The 20,084-nt window shown below is 50.0% G+C and overlaps 1 protein-coding gene across 1 annotated transcript; it reads right to left on the bottom strand.

Moving 5' to 3' along the window:
* Positions 1-2,821: 2,821 nt before the first annotated feature.
* Positions 2,822-10,347, bottom strand: FATE1 (fetal and adult testis expressed 1). Its single transcript, XM_054471885.2, has 5 exons — positions 9,814-10,347; positions 8,632-8,759; positions 4,514-4,620; positions 4,027-4,105; positions 2,822-3,377 (listed from the first exon to the last, which is right to left on the bottom strand). Exons 1-5 carry the CDS (start codon positions 9,917-9,919, stop codon positions 3,246-3,248), a joined length of 552 nt encoding a protein of 183 aa, XP_054327860.1. The 5' UTR covers positions 9,920-10,347; the 3' UTR covers positions 2,822-3,245.
* Between the last annotated feature and the right edge of the window lie 9,737 nt (positions 10,348-20,084).

Below are 20,084 nucleotides of genomic sequence, written 5' to 3'. Positions count from 1 at the left end.
GGGGTGCAAGGGACTGTGTTAGCTAGGCCTGCAATGTTTGCCTTTTTGGGGAGAATGTGTTCATGCACAACTTGTATAATTAAATATTTTTAAGATGCAACGTGCATGGCACAGAGTAGGTGTGCCCTAGGAAGCAAAGAATAGAATTGGGTCCCTTTGGTGGGGAAAGGTTTTCAACAGAAGGCATACCCTAAAGGCCAGGAGGGGAAGACCAGGGCTAGAATCAATCTCTGGGGACCCTAATCAGAGGCCATCCTGCCAGTACTTTACTTGTTCCAGGAGTGCAGAAGACAATGCAGGCTACCTTGTGCCCTCAAGAAGCTACTGATCCAGTGGAGGACTGATGTGTACCCCTCTAATACTAAGCCTGGGCAGCCCCTGGGAAGCTTCAAAGACTAGAGAGAAACAGCATGCCAGGAGAATCCCCTCCCCCACTCCCAAGTAAGAATGAGTTCCTTCTCTCCTTCATTCACCGACAGCGTCCTGCTTCGCCATGGGAAAGTTCATGGCTTGCTGGAGGAAGGACTGGGCTCAGGGTGGAGAGGTTAGGCAAGGCAAGGACAGGTTGGCAGAGAAATGCAATCAGATGGGCAAATGCTCTAGGTGGGTCAGAGCCAGAGGGCCAGGCGGGAGGTGCCAACTTGCCTCCTAGCACTCTACCCCCGAGCCTCCCTGGGTCTCCCAGGGGCTTGGGAATCACAGATGTGCCAGCCCCCACAATATGGTCCCCATGCCCCTTAAGGAACACTGCAGAGGGGCCCAGACTGGGCAGCTCTGACTCCAGTTCCTCTCAGGAGCTTCCTGAGGTCTTCTAGGTGGGGCAGGGAGTTCTAGAGGTAGAGCAGGAATGCCCTTCTAGGAACTGGCCCCCAGCCCTGCTGGGAACCAGCCAAATGGTCACACAGAAAGGCAGGGTGGAGGCCCAGCCACGGGCTCCTTATGAGCTCACCTGGCTCAGGAGACGTTCCTCCAGGGCACTGCCATGCTGTTTGTTTGCAACTCAACTAAATTGCTCCCAAGGGTGAACCTTTGTTTCACAACATATTTTCAGCCAGACTTTTTCTGCAAACACGTCCATGTCTGTGCAGGCTCACAAACACTCAGGTCCCAAAGGGCAGACCCAGCCCTTCCCAGCTGCAGCCTCCTCTTCCTCTGAGCTTCCCTGTGGCACCTGACTGGTGCAGGAGAAAGGGGCAGCCCGCGGTAGACAGTGTGAAGGCTGGACTCATGGCAGTTGGAGCACTGGGCTGATGGCAAGAAGCTGCACGTGCTGCCCCTGCTCCATCTCCCTGCTTCCCTCAATATTCCTCTGTATCTTGGGTCCTGGTCTGTCCTGAAGCTGCAGGAAGGGGAGGGGCGGCCTTCAAGGAGGTCCCCCAGTCTTCCATCTAGCCCATGGTGACTCCTGGGGCCCCAGGGCCCATTTGCAGAGGACAGGGAACAACCCTGGTACTCCCTGGCCCTCTTGGCTCTCCTGGCCAGAAGTACTCATATCTGGGTGCTGCTGTTTCCCCATTCTGCAGAGGGGCTTCCTGTGGCACTTGATTACCTTTGTGCTCTGGGACCAGAGAGAGAATCTCCCAACTGTTTCTTTCCTGGGTGTCCTTTTCTCTGCTTTGATAGGGGCCCAGGCTCCAGGGGCCACGTGCCTCGTGTCCCACAGGGCTGACAGGAGGCCCTGCATCCCCATCTTAGAAGTATTGCAAGCCCTAGAGTGTCAGGCGTGAAAGAACCCCCTCATTGTATAGGAGCCCACTGAGGACCAGAGAGAAAGAGGTGGAGCAGGGGCAGAGCAGGCTCTGGGACTCAAGCTTCTCTCTCTCTCTACTCTAACTTCCCTCCCTCTGCCGCTCTGTATCTCTGACTGTATCTCTCTCTCTGCCTCTCCCTTCCTCCATCTGTCCTCGCCCCCCCTCCTGTCCCTGTCTCTTCTCTGTCTCTCTGTCTCTCACATACACAGACACACACGTTCATTTCATACCTAGTGACTAACACGCTTCCCAGTCTTTATACATGGAGAATCCTTGACAGATTTGGGGGATTAGGGAAGGTGCACTTAGCAACTAAAGCCAATGAGAAAGTTCTGGGTCAGAGACATGTGTGTTGAGCCCTTGGTCCCAGGGAAAGGGGTTGCAGCTCTTCCACAAGCCTCCTGCAGCCAGGCACATCTGCACTGTGGTCAGGCCCCCACATGGCAGGAAACATTCTCCACCTCTCAGGCTCAGCCCCACTGGACAGCCCAGCTATTCACCGTGTCTGAGGTGTGCTTCATGGGCTGTGGACCCAGAGTGTGTGGTGGGTAGGGTGAGGGGTATGTGTAGCTCTTGTTCAGCCTCCAGAGCTGAGGCAGGACCTCATCTCCAGTGAGTCTGTCTGCAGGAGGCAGGCCAAGCTCTAGCGTAGGACTCAGGAGAACTCACGCCAGAGAACTCACATCCAGGCCCTGTCTCACTGGATGACCCAGGGACATGTTTCCTCTCTCTGGAATTCAATTTCCTCTTGCGCAAGTGAGGTTTCTGGTCCCTTTCAGGAGATTTCCTCTGATTGCTTCCCTGCAACACAGCGCAGACATGCTCTCAGAACCACACCCCCACAAGCACTGGTTTGCATGAGCCCAAGAGGAAGAACTTTGCAAAGCTGGGGTTGGGGACAGTGAGGCCGGGGAGGTGAAAGGGAGGAGGGAACCAGGGCCCCTGGGGCAATGGCAGAGGCTCAGTCCCAGCCACAAGGTCTTTGTGAAGAGGAGCTGTTGTTTCCCAGTGCACCCCACCCCCACTGTTGCCCCAAATGAGTGCTGGACACAGGAACCTCAGCCACAGGGTTTTGCTGCTATGGCTAAACTTTTATTGAGCATGCTGTCTCTGCGGAGCGCTGCGCACGAGGTGGAAGCAAACGAGGGAGGAAAACAAAGCCACACCCCTGCCCACAGAGGATGGAACAGAAGGGCCGCCGAGGTCAGGAAGGCAAGGTGTTACTGTGGGGCCCAGACGCCGCCATGCTTTTCACCCTTCAAAGGGTGGCATCTCAGCCCATGCAGTCCTCCTCCACCTTCGCAGCAGCCAGGACCTCCCAATGCAGTGACCTGGCCTCCCCAGGTAGGAGGCCTAACCAGAGTTGAAAATGATCCTGACGCTCCTGAGGGCTGCTGGGAGATGAAAGGGGCATGGGCAATGGCGGCCTGGGGAAAGAGGAAAGAAAGAAGGGGAAGCAGGGAGGGCTCCAATACGGAGGCCGCGCTGGGGCGATCACTGGTTCATCCACAGCCACAGGTTGACAATGCTAGCCGACACCAGCACGGCGATGATCAGGGTCTCCCTCTGGCGCCAGGTGGCGCCCTGCTCCTCCAGGGCGCGCAGACGCCGGTTGACTGCATACAGCTGCAGAGGAGTCAAAGGCAGGGCTGCTGAGCGAGGCTCTTTTCCGGAAGCCCACAGCACAGCCATGGGAAAAGCATAAAGTTAGAGCAAGAAGGGGCTTGATTGCCCTTTGGCGGTGGAGCGGGGAGCGCCCCTAGTGAGAAGCAGGGGGCTGGGCCAGGTCCGCGGGACCAAAGACGTGGCTGCTACGTCTGCAGGCCCCGCTTTTGCCTTCTCCCTTGATGTTCACTTCCCTTCTCTGGAAGAGACCAGCCCATTCCAGCTGCGCCGGGGAGCCGAGGAAGAAAGGGTCTCCTCCTAAGAAGGTCTGGATTTGGTTTGAACAAAGGCAACCCCTCTCTCAGACCCTTAGGTATCACTCTCTCTCTCTGGACATAGAACCCTTATCCTTGTGTGTTCCCTCTTCCTCCACCTTTTATCTGCCCCTATTCCCTACCAGCATCTCAGGGACAGCAGTAGGTTTGAGATTGGACATCTACACGGGGTGTCAGAGCCATGGGCATGAGGAGGAAGAGGAAGGGAATCTGCCCCACCTCCAGCGCTGAAGGGAAAGATGACTGTAAGGGACTACAGGACCCCAGCTGTCGAGCCCTGCCTACTCCAAGGCACTCTGATCCTGCTTGCACCCACCAATTGGGTCCCTCCTCACCTGTCTTCTCATGACTTCCATCTCCAGTACATTGAGCTCTTCCAGGCTAGTCTGCGCCACTGCATCTGTCCCTGGGTTGCTGGGAGAGAAAAAAGACAGACGGTCAAAGCTGCTGGTGGTTCCTGGCAGGACCTGGCAGGGAGCACAAGAAGGCAGTGAGGTCAAGCAGGTAAGGTCGTGATCTTGGACAGTGACTCTATCAGCCTCCAGTCCTCTTCCATGGTAAAGAGGGCCTAGGGCCTTGAGGGCTGGGAGTCAGCCTGAGCTAGCCTGAGCCAGCCTGGCCCATCCCAGTCCAGCCCAACTCGGCTAGGCTGCAGAGCACTGGGATGCCCCAAATGGGCAGGGAGCCAGGGTACTCATGGTCTCTGACAGGGAGGCTTTCCAGGCCCTCATGACTCCATCCTGGCCAGGCTGCTCACCAGCCCCTCTGCCCCACTCTGGGCCCCGTCTGAGCAGCCAGGGCCCACAGACCCTCAGCTCTTACCGATCATAATGGAAACGTATGCCTTGGAAATTGCCAGCGTACTCCTGGAGATGAGCATCCCCATGGACTGATTCTCTCAGCATTCTGGGCTTTGGCAGCTGGGACCCCTGAAGAAAGGAATGATCAGTAAAGTAGCCTGCCCAACCCCACATAAGTGGCTTCTCCAGTTTGCCCAGAACCAATGGTGCACCCCATGGGGAGTCACATGGTGCCTGGTCTCTGGAATCAAGGGCTGGCAGCTTCAGGCCACTAGGAAAGCTTGAGAACCCCACATAGGCTGCTGGCCACCACCCCACCCACACCATGCTCCTCGGTAGCTCTTGGTCATCCAGGCAGGCTGTGGCAAAAGAGGAGCAGTAACAGGGGTCCCTGTCCTCTGCAAGAACTTTCACATGCAGGTATTAGCTGAGAGGCTGAGCAACCTGCTGAAGGAGAATGTAAAACCTTGATTGGCAGCCCAGGCCATTGAGGCCTGGCGAGATGCCTTTACTTTCCGAGGATGCACGGTAAATGTCAGGGCTAAGGCTAGAACCCTGGCTACTGGGAAACCATCAACTCCTCTGGGTAAGCCCAGCCAGCCATCCCTGTGGCTTTCATTTTTATCCATCTGCCAACAACTCCCTAGCGTGTACATCTCTGGCCCAGAGCCCTTGGGCCAGGGCTATCTGATGCCTTTGAAGAGTCAGTGGGGGATAGAGGAAAAGAGCGTGGCTTTTGGTGCCAGAACTGCCTGGGCTCAAATCATAGTTCTAGGTTTCCAGTTCAAGATGAAATGTTTCACAAGCTGCTTATTTAACACACACCGCATGCCAGGGACCATGCCATTCTCTAAGCCCTTACCAATACTAAGTGATTGATTCCTCATCACAGCCCTGTGAAATGGTATCATTATCATCCCATTTTGAAAGTAGGGGAAACTGAAACACAGAGAGGTTAATTAACTTGTCCAAGTCACACAGCTAGGAAGTAGCAGAGAAGTAATTTGAACCCAGGACATTTCAGTCCAGAGGTTATACTCTTAGCCATTACACTATGATGTCCCTCATATTTAACACTCCTTCCTGTTAAGGCTCCACTAAGTGCCAGTGAAGACAGTAAAATAGTATAAACCCATAAGAAAGAAGACAACACAAGAGGCATCAGCTAATGAAAGAATTCAATAAAATTCTGGAATCCAGGAGGTGTCCATGGAGGAACTAGGCCTCAGTGTGGTTGGGAAGCAGATGGGACTCAGCTGACAAAGGAGGCCTCCGCCAGCAGCATCCAGAGAGGACTTAGACCTGCAAGGACAATGGCGGCATATCACAAGAAAGGAGGGGAGGGAGGAAAACAGGGCCTTTAACTAATGATCTATGTATGAAGCAGTCGTCCACACTTCTCACTCCTGGTTGGCAACCAGGCACTTACCGCCAAGCCAAAACCTGAACCAAATGAATAAGAAAGCTGGGGTGAAAGTGACACAAAATAAAACCGTCTTCATTCTGGCAGGGTTCAGGGTGCCCCACATGACAGCCAGTTCCTTACCCACTCACCCTGCTGAAGTAGAGCCTGTCATTTGAGAGGCCTGACTGAGGCACGCAGAGTACTGGGTTAGCTCTTCTATTTGCCTCATTCTTACAAAAAAATAGACAACCAAGGCTCACTTGTCACCTGAGAAATATCTGCAGCCCTCTTCTGTTCCGAAGTAACAACATCAAACTGAAGGTGGATTAATTTCTGTGTAAAGAATTTTCACAAGAACTTTGCCACTGCACTCTGTTTGTTGCAATAATGCATAACTAATCTTTCTCAAGAGGAGCACACAGATATTGGTGGAACTTTTTTATGAACCGTAGTTCATGGTCACAATATTTTATTTTCTTAAGATACTTCCAAAATTGCATTAAAAAGATAATGGGTATTAGGGAGACCCCGTGACTATAATTTGATCAATGATGTCTCTTAGAAGAATTTTCAGACCATTGCTTGATTTTCCTATAAATTGGAATCAGAAGGACAAAAAAAATTTTGAGAGATTTGAAGGCAAAAAATAAGGATGAATGGCTGATGGCTGGAATTTGTTTGTTTGTTTCAGATAACATAGTTTGTTGTTAACACACCAAGTCCCAACTTCTCTCTGTTAATCATTTCAAAAAATGTTATTTTAATTTCCATGCAATTTTAAAGGCACACTACTTTTTTCCAAGTCAGCAGGATAGCATTATTAACTTTTCTCACCCTTGCATATTATGGTTCTCCTAGAAGCAGTTCCATTAACTGTTTTCTTCAAAAATAAAGGAATGAATGAGTTAATAAATAAATAGAATTAGTAAATTAGATTTCCTAATTCTAAATTTCTAAATTTAATTTATAAATTCAATATAATGTCTATATTTTCAAACAGTCTACCTCTAGCCCTTGTAGTCAACTTTAATTAAACCAGAGATTGTATCCCCCCTAGTCTCAGGGACGTTAGTGGTTTGCAGGAGCCTGACCTCCTGGAGCAACTTGATTTGGCTTCTGTCTTTGGACACAAAAAGTCAACTTAATATTTGACTTATTTTTATTCCCAGGAAACCTCTAAGCTGGAAGCTTTTTTTCTCATTCTTCACTGGGGCCACCCAATAAATCATTTCAGCAATCAAGTCTCCCTCCCTCTCCAACCTTATTGCCCCCCAGTAACTTTCAAACTTCACTGTGGTAACAGTAAAACCACCATTTTCTAAAATTTTCCCTCATCCATCTGAATGTGGTGAAAAGCATTGGCTACAGAATGATGGGATTCGTGATTCCCTAAAACAGTAAGGTCTACCTCCTCTCCAAAATGGCTCAGTATGCTTTGCAACAATGTGGCCAGCATTTTTCTAGAACATTCAACACCCACAATGAATGTAGCTTAAAGTACAGAACTGTGGGACTCACATGATTTCCTGGAGCAGTCAGGCCTCCCTCCCTCTCCAATCCTGTTGCCTTTTCCCAGCAGCCTTTGCAACAGCATAACAACAATTTTTCTAAAACTTTCCCTTACCTACAGTGAATGTAGCTAGCTAAAATGATTGGATACAGAACTGTGGGACTCACTTAATTCTGTAGAATAGTCAGGTTTCCTCCCTCTCCAAAATGACTGTGTTTTCCCAATATCATTTGCAACAGTACAGCCACTATTTGTTCTAGAACATTCCTTCACCCATATTGAATGTAGCTTAAAAGGATTGGCTACAAAATAGTCAGATTCACTTGCCTGGATTTCTTTCTTCTTTTTCTTTCTTGCTTTCTCTCTCTCTCTCTTTCTTTCTTTCTTCCTTCCTTCCTTCCTTTCTTTCCTTTTCCTTTCTTTTCCTCTTCCTTCCTTTCTTTCTTTCCTTTTCCTTTCTTTTCCCCTTCCTTCCTTCCTTCCCTCCTTCCTTCCTTCCTTCCTTCCTCTCTCTCTCTCTCTTTCTTTCTTTCTTGACAGAGTCTCACTCTGTTGCCCAGGCTGGAGTGCAGTGACATGATCTCAGCTCACTGCAACCTCTGCCTGCTAGGTTCAAGCGATTCTCATGCCTCAGCCTCCTGAGTAGCTGGGATTACAGGCATGTGCCACCATGCCCAGCTAATTTTTGTATTTTTAGTAGGGACGGGGTTTCACCATGCTGGCCAGACTGTTCTCGAACTCCTGGCCTCAAGTGATCCGTCCGCCTCCTCCTCTCAGAGTGCTGAGATTACGAGCATGAGCCACCATGCCAGGCCACTTGACTGGATTTCTTAACAGCGAGAAAGCATAGGAGCCTCACCTGACTTATTGTGTGTATATATGCACACACACACACACACACACACACGTACCACACACATAATTTTAAATACAGGAAAGCGTTATTTCACACAATAGATTTACAGAGTAAAGTATTTATGTACTCCCCTTGCACTATTTGTTTCAGGCATTCTGAACTCCCGAGGTTGAACCCGCAGCATAGGAAAGGATGACCCTGACCTTTAATTGGACCTTGCTGTCCTCATTTGCCAGCTTGGAACACAGGAGCTTCCTCCTCCTCACAAGTAAACGTCTAGCCCTGCCTGAACTGGTCAGGCTAGAGCCCCTACAACCAGTACTCCCAAACCCAACCTGGCCACCATGTGCTAAGGACCCCATACAGTACCATTTTCTTGGGTCGGGTGACAGTCATATTCCAAACTCGTTTGGCTGAAGCAGAGCCAGCAGCTTTTTGTTCCAACTTCTGCCTCTTCTGGGAGGCACCCCGGGACCGAGATCCAAGCTCCATCATTTCTAGAGAGAAGAACAGAGGCCCCAGGAGCACCCATAGAAGTTGTACCAGGGTTTCTTGGGCACAAAACACACCAAAAAGAAGACAGAGTCTCCAGCTTTCTTGGGAATCACTCAGCACCCATTAACCACTGTCCATCAGCTGATCCCAGCTGACCTGGGAACAGTTTGTTCATCTGTTCAAAAGTTAAACAAGAATTTCCTGAGGGCTGAGCTCGAGACTAGGTTACTCTGCAGTAACCTAGAGAGCAATGACCAAGAACAAGATTCCAGCTATCAAGGAACTAACCATCTGTTTGTGTATAAGGGGGCATGACAGGTGTAAAACAGAAAGTAATCTATCCTTGCAAATGCAGACAGAGAGATGCAGGCTCCATAAATGATCAAAACGGGTAACATAGTGGAAGGAAAGGGCTCCTCCTAGAAAAGTAGGAGACAGCAATTGAGGTGGGGACCTGAAGGAAAAAAAGGACCCAACCCTGGGAAATTGAGGGAAAGAGCATTCCAGGCAGAGGAAACAGCAAATGCAAGGTCTTTGGGGGAAGAAGCAGGCTTGGAGCATTGTAAGAACAAACATAAATGCAATGTGATCTGGATCCCTTTGTGTGCTATACAAATGGTATTTTCTGTCTATATCATAGCATGAAATGTTTTGGGGAGGCCGATACAATCTTATAGATCATGGAATTTGGATTTTCCTCCAAATGGCAGGAAAATGAATTAGAGGATTGGGAGAGAGAATTGATCTCTGGTCTCATAATTTGAGCCCTCTGAGTATTTTGCAACAGAGACTGTGGTGGCTTGGATAAGGGGGAGACAGAGGGACTACACATGTTGCTCCCATCCTCCTCCCTCCCAGGGCAAAATGCTCACATCATCTATCCCTTTTCCCCTAGCTCCCTTACCATCAACCCACAAATCCTCGAAGCCCGCCCAACGCACAGATGTGCAAACACTTCCATGCACACATGCACCTTTTCCAACACACACATGCACAGGTATAGACACGTATCTACACAGTTGGCTGTAGCCTAGGGGTATTTTAGGGGATCCTCACCTGCTATCACCAGGTGCTCTTGGTTTTGCCCTTGGCGTCCATGATTCAGTTCTTCTGTCAGGGACATTTCCATCTCCGCCTTGGTGTCGGGAGGGCCTCCTGCCATCACAACCAGCTGTTCTCTTGTAAGCTATGGCTAAGGATGCACAGGGTGCCAGGAACAGAGGAGTCACACTCAGAAAATCACCTCTTCCGGAAACAGGAGCTCAAGGAAGATATAGTCAGGTCTGGGGGTGGAGTGAGACTCCCTCTCTAGGCTGAGGCCTTGGACACAGTACTTTCTGTTTCTATTGTATCTTGCTGGCTAGGTCCGTGGCCTTCTCCTCTGCTACTCTGTAAGCAACTTAGGAGAAGAGATAAAATTCCGTGCCTTTGCCTGTGAGAACTGCTCTGGCTCATGAATCTCCATATTTAGCCCATGGGGAGAAGGGTGGGGTCCACCCTCCATCATTTCTATGAAGAAACAGGGATTGGCACAGGGTCCGAGAGCCAGCAGTGGCCGCAACAGAGTTAGGTCCTAGCAATCCAGGCCATACCACACCTTCAGAAGGGATTCTCTGGAGAGTGTATCCTACCTCCCCCATCCAGAGTCCCCAGACACGGGAGGCAGCCTTTTCCCGAAGTAGGTCAGCCTAGGCAGGAGCCGTGAGAACAAAGGGAGAGAAGAGTAAGAGAGGTGGGACCTGACTGCAGCCACTAGAACCCCCAGGGGCCTCAGGCCCTGCACCTTCTAAGTCCCAATTCTCCCTCAGCTTCCCTACTGATTAGACCACTGTGATGGTCAAGTTTATGTGTCACCTGGCCAGGTTCTAGTCCCCAGTGACTCCATCAAACACTAATCTAGGTGTTGCTGTGAAGGCATTTTGTAGCTGTGGTTGGCATCTACAACCAGTGGACTTGAAATAAAATAGAGACCCATCCTCGATGATGTGAGTTGGCCTCACACAATCAGCTGAGAGGCCTGAAGAGCAAAGACTGAGGTTTCCCAAAGTAGAGGTAATTCTACCCCAGGACTGCAATGTCAACTCTTCCTTTAGTTGCCAGCCTGCTGGGCTGCCTTGCACATTTCAGACTTGTCAGCCCCACAATCGCATAAGCCAGTTTCTTAAAATAAATTTCTATATACTTGTGCATATGCAGATACATGCATACATACATACATATATACATCCTATCAGTTCTGTTTCTCTGGAAAACCCTGATTGCTACAACTACCTGTGGTGAACCCTTCATTCTAGGAAACAACCCCAGAGCCCCTGGGGGAATAGGACGCTATTTGTAAAAGGAATCAGGACAGGTTTATATAAGGTTCCTTTTACAAATAGCCTCTTCTTCCCCCAGAGCCCCTGGGCCAGGCGGGAGGAAGAGGAGGAAGGAAGGAGGAAAAGAAGAAGGGAGGAAGGGAGGAAGGAAGGAAGGAGAGAGAGTGGAAAGGAAGGGGCCAGGAGTAGCTGAGATAGGGCGGCATGGTCTGAGGCTGCCTGCCCCCTGCCCCCACCTCACCTGTCCAGCGCTGGGGCCGAGCTCTTGGGAACCAGAGCTGATATAGGCCCTGCCTGCATTCCTGGGGGCCCCAAAGAAGCCCTTCCCAGATCGAGTGGAGCAGCTGTGATGAAATTTGAGCTTTCTGGAGGGCCACCTTGGGAGCAGAGAAACTGCTGAGTGTGCTCAGCTCAGTGGGATTCAGGAGCCTGGGAAGCCCAGCCAGATTGAGCAAATGAAAATACAGGTACGAAGTACATTTAAATTTCAGATAAACAACACATCTGTACTTATACTACATTTGTAGTGTAAGTATTCTCTCTTGTACACTAACTTTTGGGACATATTTACACTAAAAAATGATTCATGGATTGATTTGACATTGAAATTTAGCTGCATATCCTGTATTCTATCTGACAATCTTATCTCACTATGACCTCAAGATTTTACCTTGGGCAAGTTTCTCGCTTCTTTTGGTGTCAGTCTCCCCCATGGACAAGCCTCCCTACAGGGTGGCTGGATTGTGAGGAACACTCAGAAGTCAGCAAAGCTAGAGCAGTGTGGGCACTGGCTTGCCACAGGGCCTCGGGCTATGGAGGCCAGATTTCTGTCTAGCTATCAACTGGCCCTGGTGGGGCTTCTTGGGCACAGGAGCACAGGGTCCAGGTGCATGCGGAGGCACTGCCCCCTGGTGGCATAGGAATCCACCACCTAAAGCCAAGCAAAGAGGCAAAGAGGGTGGGAGAATTCCTTCCCAGTCCCTGAACCCCCAATGCCACTCAAAAACCCCAGCATCTCACCCCCTTAGCATGCCTTCCTTTCTTGGATTGAGTGCCAAGGACAACTTGGAGGTGACCAGAGTTTGCTGTGTGCCTTTGAACTTGTCTCTTAGCATGCTAGCTAATTATAATTTCATAATTATCATCTACATGGTAATCTCCTTTTGAAATGGCCCTAAATTCGTACTCCAACCATTCTGAAAAGCCTCCTACCCTAACGTCTAGGTGCTAACCTCAGGGGCCCGAAGGACTAGAGCACCTGGGATACAGAGGGAGACCTTTCAAGTCTTACACGGTGCCTGGGTCCAGGAAGATGGCGCATGGCCAAGTGTACATAACAGGCTGCAGAGCCCTAACACTCCAGTGGAAGGCTCTGCTCACCCAAAGGTTCGACAGATGCTTCTTCATAGGGGAAGGAAGGGTCCAGAACATACCTGGCTTGTATGTGTGTCTATATGTTTTCAGTGTTCAGTGTTTTACACAAATGAGATCTTACATCTGAGGTGTGTGCCATATTATGCAACTTATTTTTTCAAGTGAACCACGTGCTTTGGGGAATCTCTCCATGTGAGAAGAAATCTACCTCATTTCTTCTCAGCCCAGCATAGCATTTCCCTACACAGCTGCCTCCTCTTGCTCCTCTATTGACTTGCTCATGGATATTTTGGGTGTCTAGAGCTTTCATACTTTTAGAAACAATGTAGCACTGAGCATTCCTGAACATGTCTCTCTGCACACATAGGTAAATGTGTTTGCACAGCAGATGCCTATAAGTGGAATTGTGGGGTTCTAGGGTATGTGTGTTGATGATTTTGACCTATATGGACCAATATTGTCAAAGGAGCCTCCAAAGAGGCTGCACAAAGTGAAGCCTCACCTAGAAAAAAGTCCGTGTTTCTTCCCAGTCTGATCAACAGAAATATTATGGAACTATTTAAAAGGCATAATGGGTGAAAAATGATATCTATCTCATTGTTGCTTTAATTTATATTATTTTAATTATGAATCATCCTGAGCAATTTTTCATATGTTTATTGATCTTCTGTATTTCTTTCCCATGAACTGTCTGCTGGAGGGTTTGGATCTTTATTAAAATAAGAGCTATTTTATTAACAGAAAAGAATAAGACAAAAACTCTCTCTCCTTTCAAGCTAAGTATCTCCAAAGGAAATGTATCATCTTTTTCCCGAAGGGGGATCGTGAGCACAGAGCCTCCACTGGGGACCAAACAAAGTTAATTGCATCCAAGCTTTTGCTGAAACCTAGAGGGCATCCAGCCACCCACGGAGCAGGTGTCCAACTCAGGCTGCTGCCTGCCTACCTGTCCATCTGCCCTTGTATCTGTCTGTCTTCTCTGCCTGCCCCCAGCCAGCCGGATCATCTGCCTCCAACAGTGCCTTCCAACCACTAGCTTCTTCCAGCTGTTCAGTCAGCTGAGCACTCTGCTGCAGTTCCCAGCGGCTCAGGGTCCCAGCTCTGTCTGCCGCCTGCTCCCACCTCCCTTGCAAGCTGCAGCAGGAGATGGCAGGAACCTAGCCCAAAGTAAGCACATCTGTGAGTACCTCAGAACCCTGCCACTGGGACATCTTAGGCAAGTTGCTTCACCTGCTTGGAGCCTCAGTTTCCCATGTTCACGTGGAAGTTTCAGGGAGATGTGTGAGGGCTGCCTGGGCTTCAAGGCAGACTCTACTGTTCTTCATCCAGAGCAGCTGAGCTCTTACCACTTTCTTATATTGGGGCTTTATGTAAGAGGTCGTTGAAGCCAAATGTCTTGAAGGAAAGTAAAAAAAGCCATTGGGTGTGATGACTTCCTATCTCCCAGCCCTGCTGAGAGCCCAGTCTCAGGCAGCTACAGCCCCAAACCCAAGCAAATGGGTGCACCTGGATCTTCCAGGCAGCTGAGAGCTTCCTCTTGGCTTGTTAATGAACCTTATGGACCTGTAAACAATTCTCCATCCTGCTCCTGGAAGCAGCTGGTACTGAGGTCATCCCTGGAGCCACAAAGCCCTCCCTACGCCAGAGAGGAAGGGGAAAGGGGACTAGCAGAGTCTTGCATCTCTCCCGCCTCTCCTTAAAGAGGCAGGAAGGACAGACAGAAGGACACAGGGTCAAACTGCAGGGACCATAGCTGGCCCAGGGAAGGAAGGCCACCTTGTGAGCAGACAGAGGGAAATAAAAAGTAGCAGGGCCACTTAGGGCAACCCTTAGGACCCACTCCCATGGGGACAGAGCCACCTTGATTTCTAGCTTTCTGCCTTGAATCAGGATTGACTGTGTGCTAGACACTGGGGATGGAGATGAGCTCCCTGTCCTCACGAAGTTCATGCTCTAGTGAACAGAGAATCAAATGGACAGGAAAGAAGTCCATCTGTCTGTGGGGACAGTAGCAGGCAGTTGTTTGTGTGGCAGCCATGCCCTTAACCCTGCTGCACTCTGCCTGTCTGGGAGTGTGGTGGGTGCTCACTATAGCTTGGCAAACCTAAGAAGGAGGGGCACAAGGGAGATCTGTCCCAAGCAATGTCCCTGGCCTCTGTAGCCGCTGACTGCACACCCCCTGGGGCAGCTCGCTACCTCCCAAGGGGGCTCAGATCAGTAGAAACGCCTTCCCTGCATGGGTGGAAACTCTGGCACAGTCTGGGGGGTGGGGGAGGAGCAGCTTCAGCAGAAGGAAGTTAAAGATGCAGACACAGAGTCAGCCTTGGCTTTCAAACTAGCAGGTAGGACTGCAGTTGCTGAGATGCTAAGTGGTTCCCAAACAACCCAGTCCTCCAGGCTTAGGTGTCCAGAGACCATCCTGCTGTGCCTCTGAGTCCCTTCAGAACAGCACCTTGAGATTCCCCCCGAGAAGGGAAGCCTCTCTCAGCAGCTCAGGTGGAGCTGCAAAGAGCTCAGGGTAATTGTTGTTGGTTGACTGCCCTAGAAACAACTCAGGACCACCCTGCATGTGACAAAGAACAGCACCCAGAAAGAGGGGAAATTCGCCTCCCAGCGCAGCCAGTTGCTGTCACTGCCTGTTCCTTCTTCTGCCTTCTCCTTTTCTCTTCACTGGCCCAAGAAATCCTTCCCCCCAAAAGCTGGCAGTAGGTTCAGAGACCCAGAGGGGTTTGTTTCCTGCCTATCTGTCACACTGTGGCCCAGTGTCACCCTGCCCCCAGCTGAGAGGCTAGGGCACTTTGCTTTTGTGTCCAGAGATCCCTGGGAGCTGGTGGGAAAGAGTCTCTTTCCTGATCCTCAGGAAGGGGGGTTGAGCAAGGTGACCTCACAAAATCCTTGGCCTCGGCTGTGTGGTGACTCCTCAGATCAAAATGCATCTGCTTTTAATTGTTTCTGTGCCCAGTGACTGAATTGTGATGCGTATGTAAAAATCAGGAGAATCAGAGGCCAAAGGAAGAGGTAGAAAATGTGGTACAAAACCTCAGAAAATGACCTGCTCAAAACACAAGCAGCAGCTGCCCCTCCAAGCTGGAGAAAGATGTTGGAGAGGAGGAAGAAGACCCAAGGTGGGAAGCACAGCCCTGAGAAGCTGCATGGGTTTTTTTTCAGACAGGAAGCTAATGACAGGTGTTCCCATCTATGAAGTGGTTACTATTCCCAGTACGCCCCCATTTTACAGATGGAAAAGCTGGACGGTGGCGGGAAGAGAGGGCTGAGATATGACCCAGTTCACTGATTCAGTGATAAACCAAGGCCATCACATTAACACTCCAGGGTCCTCGCTAAACCAAGAGGAAGTCCCAAGGAGGTGTCTCCAGAGAATTTCAGAAAACATCCTCCGGCCCCTATTCTACTCTGACCTGCCCTTCACTCTTAGAAGATAGAGACCAAGCAAGGCCTTGTCTGCTTTGTTTGCTGGCTCCTCAGCACTTAGCATGCTTCCTGGCATATTAGAAGATCACTAAATAGTGGTTGGATTGGAATGACCTGAATGTTAAAAAACAAAACAATCCCCCCTTAGCATCTTGTCTTTTGCCACTAAACTTTCTCAACTCCTGGAAAGTGTTGCCTCCATCGTAGGCACTGTCTCCACTTGTTACCTCCCAGGCATCCCACTGCTCATTCTAGTCTGGCTTCTTCAGTCACCATGGAACTGAAACCACCCCTTGCCAAGGTCACCAATGACCCCCTGATGGCTCCATACAATGAGTTCACTTTGGCTGTCATCTTCCTTGGCTTCTTGAAAGCATTTCACATCATTGTCCACTGTCTCCTTCTAGAAACACTCTAGTCCTTTGGTTTTCAGGGCTCCATACTCCAGTGCTTTTCCTCCCACCTGTCTGGCCTCCCTCCTGGGCCATGAGGTCCACACTCAAGACCACTTGTTGTCTTTCTGGGACCTCAAGCAATTCTGATCTCTCCTGCTGCAGCCAAGCCCTCCCTCCTCAACTACACTCAAGTGCACTATACACCACACATGCAACACGTCAACTCAAACCTGTGGTCTTTTGCTCCCCTAAACCTGCTCCTCCTCAACTGTGACCCTTTCCAGGGAATGGCCCTACCATCTACTCTACTGTCTGAGCCCCTAAACCTGAAAGTCATCTGGGATTATTCACTACCCCTTCCCAACGCAATCAGTCACCATGCATGGTTCTGCCTCCTGAATAGAGAATTCAGTGTTTTCTTCCAATGCGACCCAAAGATCCCCTACAGAAGAATCAACTGAGTGATTTGGCCACAATGCACATGCCTGGCCCAACCCTGGACTCAAGGTATCAGACTCTGAGGGTGGGGTCTGGAGATCTACATTCTAAACAATCAGATAGTCTTGTGCCCATCAAAGTTTGCATAAAAACCTCCTCAACAGTCTATTTCTCTCTGTCTCTTCCGTCACCAGCCTCATCCATCCCAGCGCTGTCTCTTGCCTGGGTGATGGCAATAACCTGACCTCCCTGACTTCTCTTATTCTTTAGCTCCTGCAGCCTGTTTTCCACATGGCTGGCAGAGCAGGCCTGGCCACGCCCGCTTGCTCCTTAAGGCACCCCTTGGTGGCCTCCCCTTATCACTAGGGTAAAGACTACAGCTCTGAATACTGTCTAAAGGGCCTCACATAGGCTGACCTCCATGTATCTTGCAAATCTCATCTTGCACAGGTCTTTCCCCTCATGCTACCCTGTCTTCTGTTTCCTTAAAACCAAGATGGACTTGCTGAACTCCAGGCCTCTTCACATGCTGCCCCTCTGCCTGTCTGAATTGTCTTCCATGGTCTTTGCTTGGCTGATTCCTACCCATCCTTCACTGTGGTTGGCCATGGCTTCCTCAGGAAGACTTTCTCTGGAAGCCCCCAGCCCCACCCCCTTGGACTTCCCCTAGCATAAAGTTCATCATGCACTATTGCTACAGCTGTTCTGATGTTTCCCCCACCCAGCTGTGCCCAGAGCTCCAGGCAGCCAGGACCTGCATGCCCCAGCTTGTGGAGCACCATGCTCTGCCAGCACCCACCCCTATATGTCCTATCAGCCCAAGGACCCAGCAGTGCCACCACCAATTGCCCACCCACTGGGCTCCTGTGATCCCATGCAACCAGCCTGATATGAAATGTTACCCTGTCTCTATTTTTATAGCTCAGAAATCCTAGTGAAACTGAACCCATCACACAGTTTGAGCTCTTCAGAGAAAATGCTGAAAGTTAATGTCATTGGAGCTGGCGGTACTGTGATTCCCCAAAACGATATATTTTGTCTATAAAAACAACCTGTGGGGCACCAACGTTGTGTCTATTCTTCAGGCTTTGGGTTCTCACATCACTTCCCACAGAAGAACCCTGGAAGAAGCATTCCGAAGCCCACTTCTCCTTTCCCAACTCACCTGCCCTGTGGAGACTTTTGGCAGCTGTCCCAAGTCTGTCCAGCTTGGCAGGGAAGAAACTGCTTTGGGGCCTGGTTGGAGGCTGACAAGGTGCCCCTCTGTTTTTGCCAGCATCTCAGAGAAGCTATGATGTTCACCCTTCAAGATTTTCCAGAGTGTGCATCATGTGCTTAGGTTGCAGGAAGGAGCAACAGGGTCTTCCTGTCATGAGCGGAGCATTATGAGCCAAAATTTGTCCCCCTAAAATTCATATGTTGAAATTGTAAACCCCCAGGACTTCAACATGTGGCTGTAGGAGTAATTAAGGAGTAATTAAGTGGAAATGAGGTCAGTGGGGTAGGACCTAATCCAATCTGACTGGCATCCTTATAGGAAGAGGAGATTAGGAGCACCGAAAAGAACAGAGGGACAATACTGTGAAGCTGCAGGGAGAAGATGGCCATCGGCAAACCAAGGAAACAAGCCTCAAGAGAAATCAACCCTGCCAGCACCTTGATCTCAGACTTCCAGCCTCTAGAACCTTGAGAAAATCTTCTGTGGTTTAAACCCCCAGCCTGTAGTATTTTGTTTTGGTTGCCCAAGCAAACTAATGCGTGGAGCTTGGGCTCCGATTGTAGAACACAATCAGTCAACACGTTTTTTAAAATTGAACACTTACTGTGATCCAGGCACTGTGCTGTGTTCTAGGGCAGAAGTGGTGAGAAAAGTTATATATGGTCCCTGCCCAAATGGGGTTACCAGTAGGGCAGGGAGAGGAAGAGGGCATTCTGGAGGGATCTATAGTCAACACAAAACCAACGCAAAGTCACCCTTCCCCAAAAGGGACCAGCAGTGCCAGGTGCATGGCCTGGGGTGGGGCCATCAGGACAGACCCGGATTCACATGATGGATCCAGGACTTCCTCTCTGAGATCTTCGTCAAATGACATGCCTTTGCTGGCTTTGCTTCCCTCTGCTATAAACTAGGGTTAGTTATAAACCCCATATCGCAAGTTTCTCGAGAGGATTGTGTCAGTCAATGCATGTACAAGGCCTGGCATACACTAAGAGCTCAATAAATGCTGGTTATGATCATTTATAATCACAATTCAGGCATCTTCCCCACTGCCCTTCCATCCTGTCACTCCTTGTAGCCTCAGGTCAGCTACTATGAGGGAGTGGCACTGGTGCAGGATGGGAGGCTGGGGAGAGGGCAAGGAGGGGGACCCCACCTTCCCAAGCCACACCCTTGAGGCACAGGGTCTGCCTTTCACCTGATCCCTTGTCTCTAGGGATGGAACCATCTCCCTCCACAGTCACCCCATTAAGTCCCTGGCCCTGACTTGCCCTCATTGTCTATAAGCAATTCAAGTGCCTTGGCCCCAGAACCTGTGACTAGATTAGCAAGGGAGGCCCAATCCATTGGGTGGTGCATACAGGGGACTTTGGAAGCTCAGGGAATCCTTCATGTATTAGCTTCCTTGCATGGGCTGGCCTGGGACCCTAAGTCACTGCCTAGAACATTTGTCTCTGGCAAAAGAGCCTAAAGTTCAAAACCCACGTTCAGAATATGACCCCATCTGTGTGCCTGAAGGGCCTTCCTTTGAGTTTCCAGCATCCCCAGAAGGTTAGCATCACTCAAGCCCCAGCTCCCCAAGGCCTCTGGCTGCCATTCCTGGCATTTGGGCTCCTTATTCAGTCCTCTAAGGAGGTCCCAAATTTCATTGCCATTGTCCCATCACTTCCAGGGTCTTCCCGATTAAAGGACGGATTACTTTCATTACTTGGGGTTGGCACAACTAGCACTTGCGACTTCCCGTGGCTATATCTCTCTGCATACCCACAGCTGGGAATCTCTGGGAGCTAAGACCATGTTTCCTCTGTGCAGAGGCTGGGCATTATTGCCCTCTGAACAGTCCCTGACCCTTGCCATCTTTAGAACTTAGGAAGCCCAGCCAGGGCAAAGCCTGAGTATTGTATACCTTCTGCTTCTCTCCCAGCTCTGAAACCAAGCAGGGTATCCTTCCAGCAAAGGACACCTGTTAGTAAGCAGGGATCATGTGACTAGGAAGTTTCTAACTGTGATTTCTGACAGATCTTACCAACCTCATCCCAGAAGGATGGCTCAGGAGATCATCTTACACACTGGGGACAAACTTTAGGACCCAGGACATGTCTGCTTCCTGCTCCTGGACTGGTTTGGGCTTCTTCCTTATCTACAGTCTGA

The sequence above is a fragment of the Pongo pygmaeus genome, chromosome X, assembly GCF_028885625.2.
Source record: "Pongo pygmaeus isolate AG05252 chromosome X, NHGRI_mPonPyg2-v2.0_pri, whole genome shotgun sequence".
Classification (NCBI taxonomy): Eukaryota; Metazoa; Chordata; class Mammalia; order Primates; family Hominidae; genus Pongo; species Pongo pygmaeus.
The sequence above is the reverse complement of the archived record's forward strand: the minus strand, read 5'-3'. Positions and strand labels throughout refer to the sequence as shown.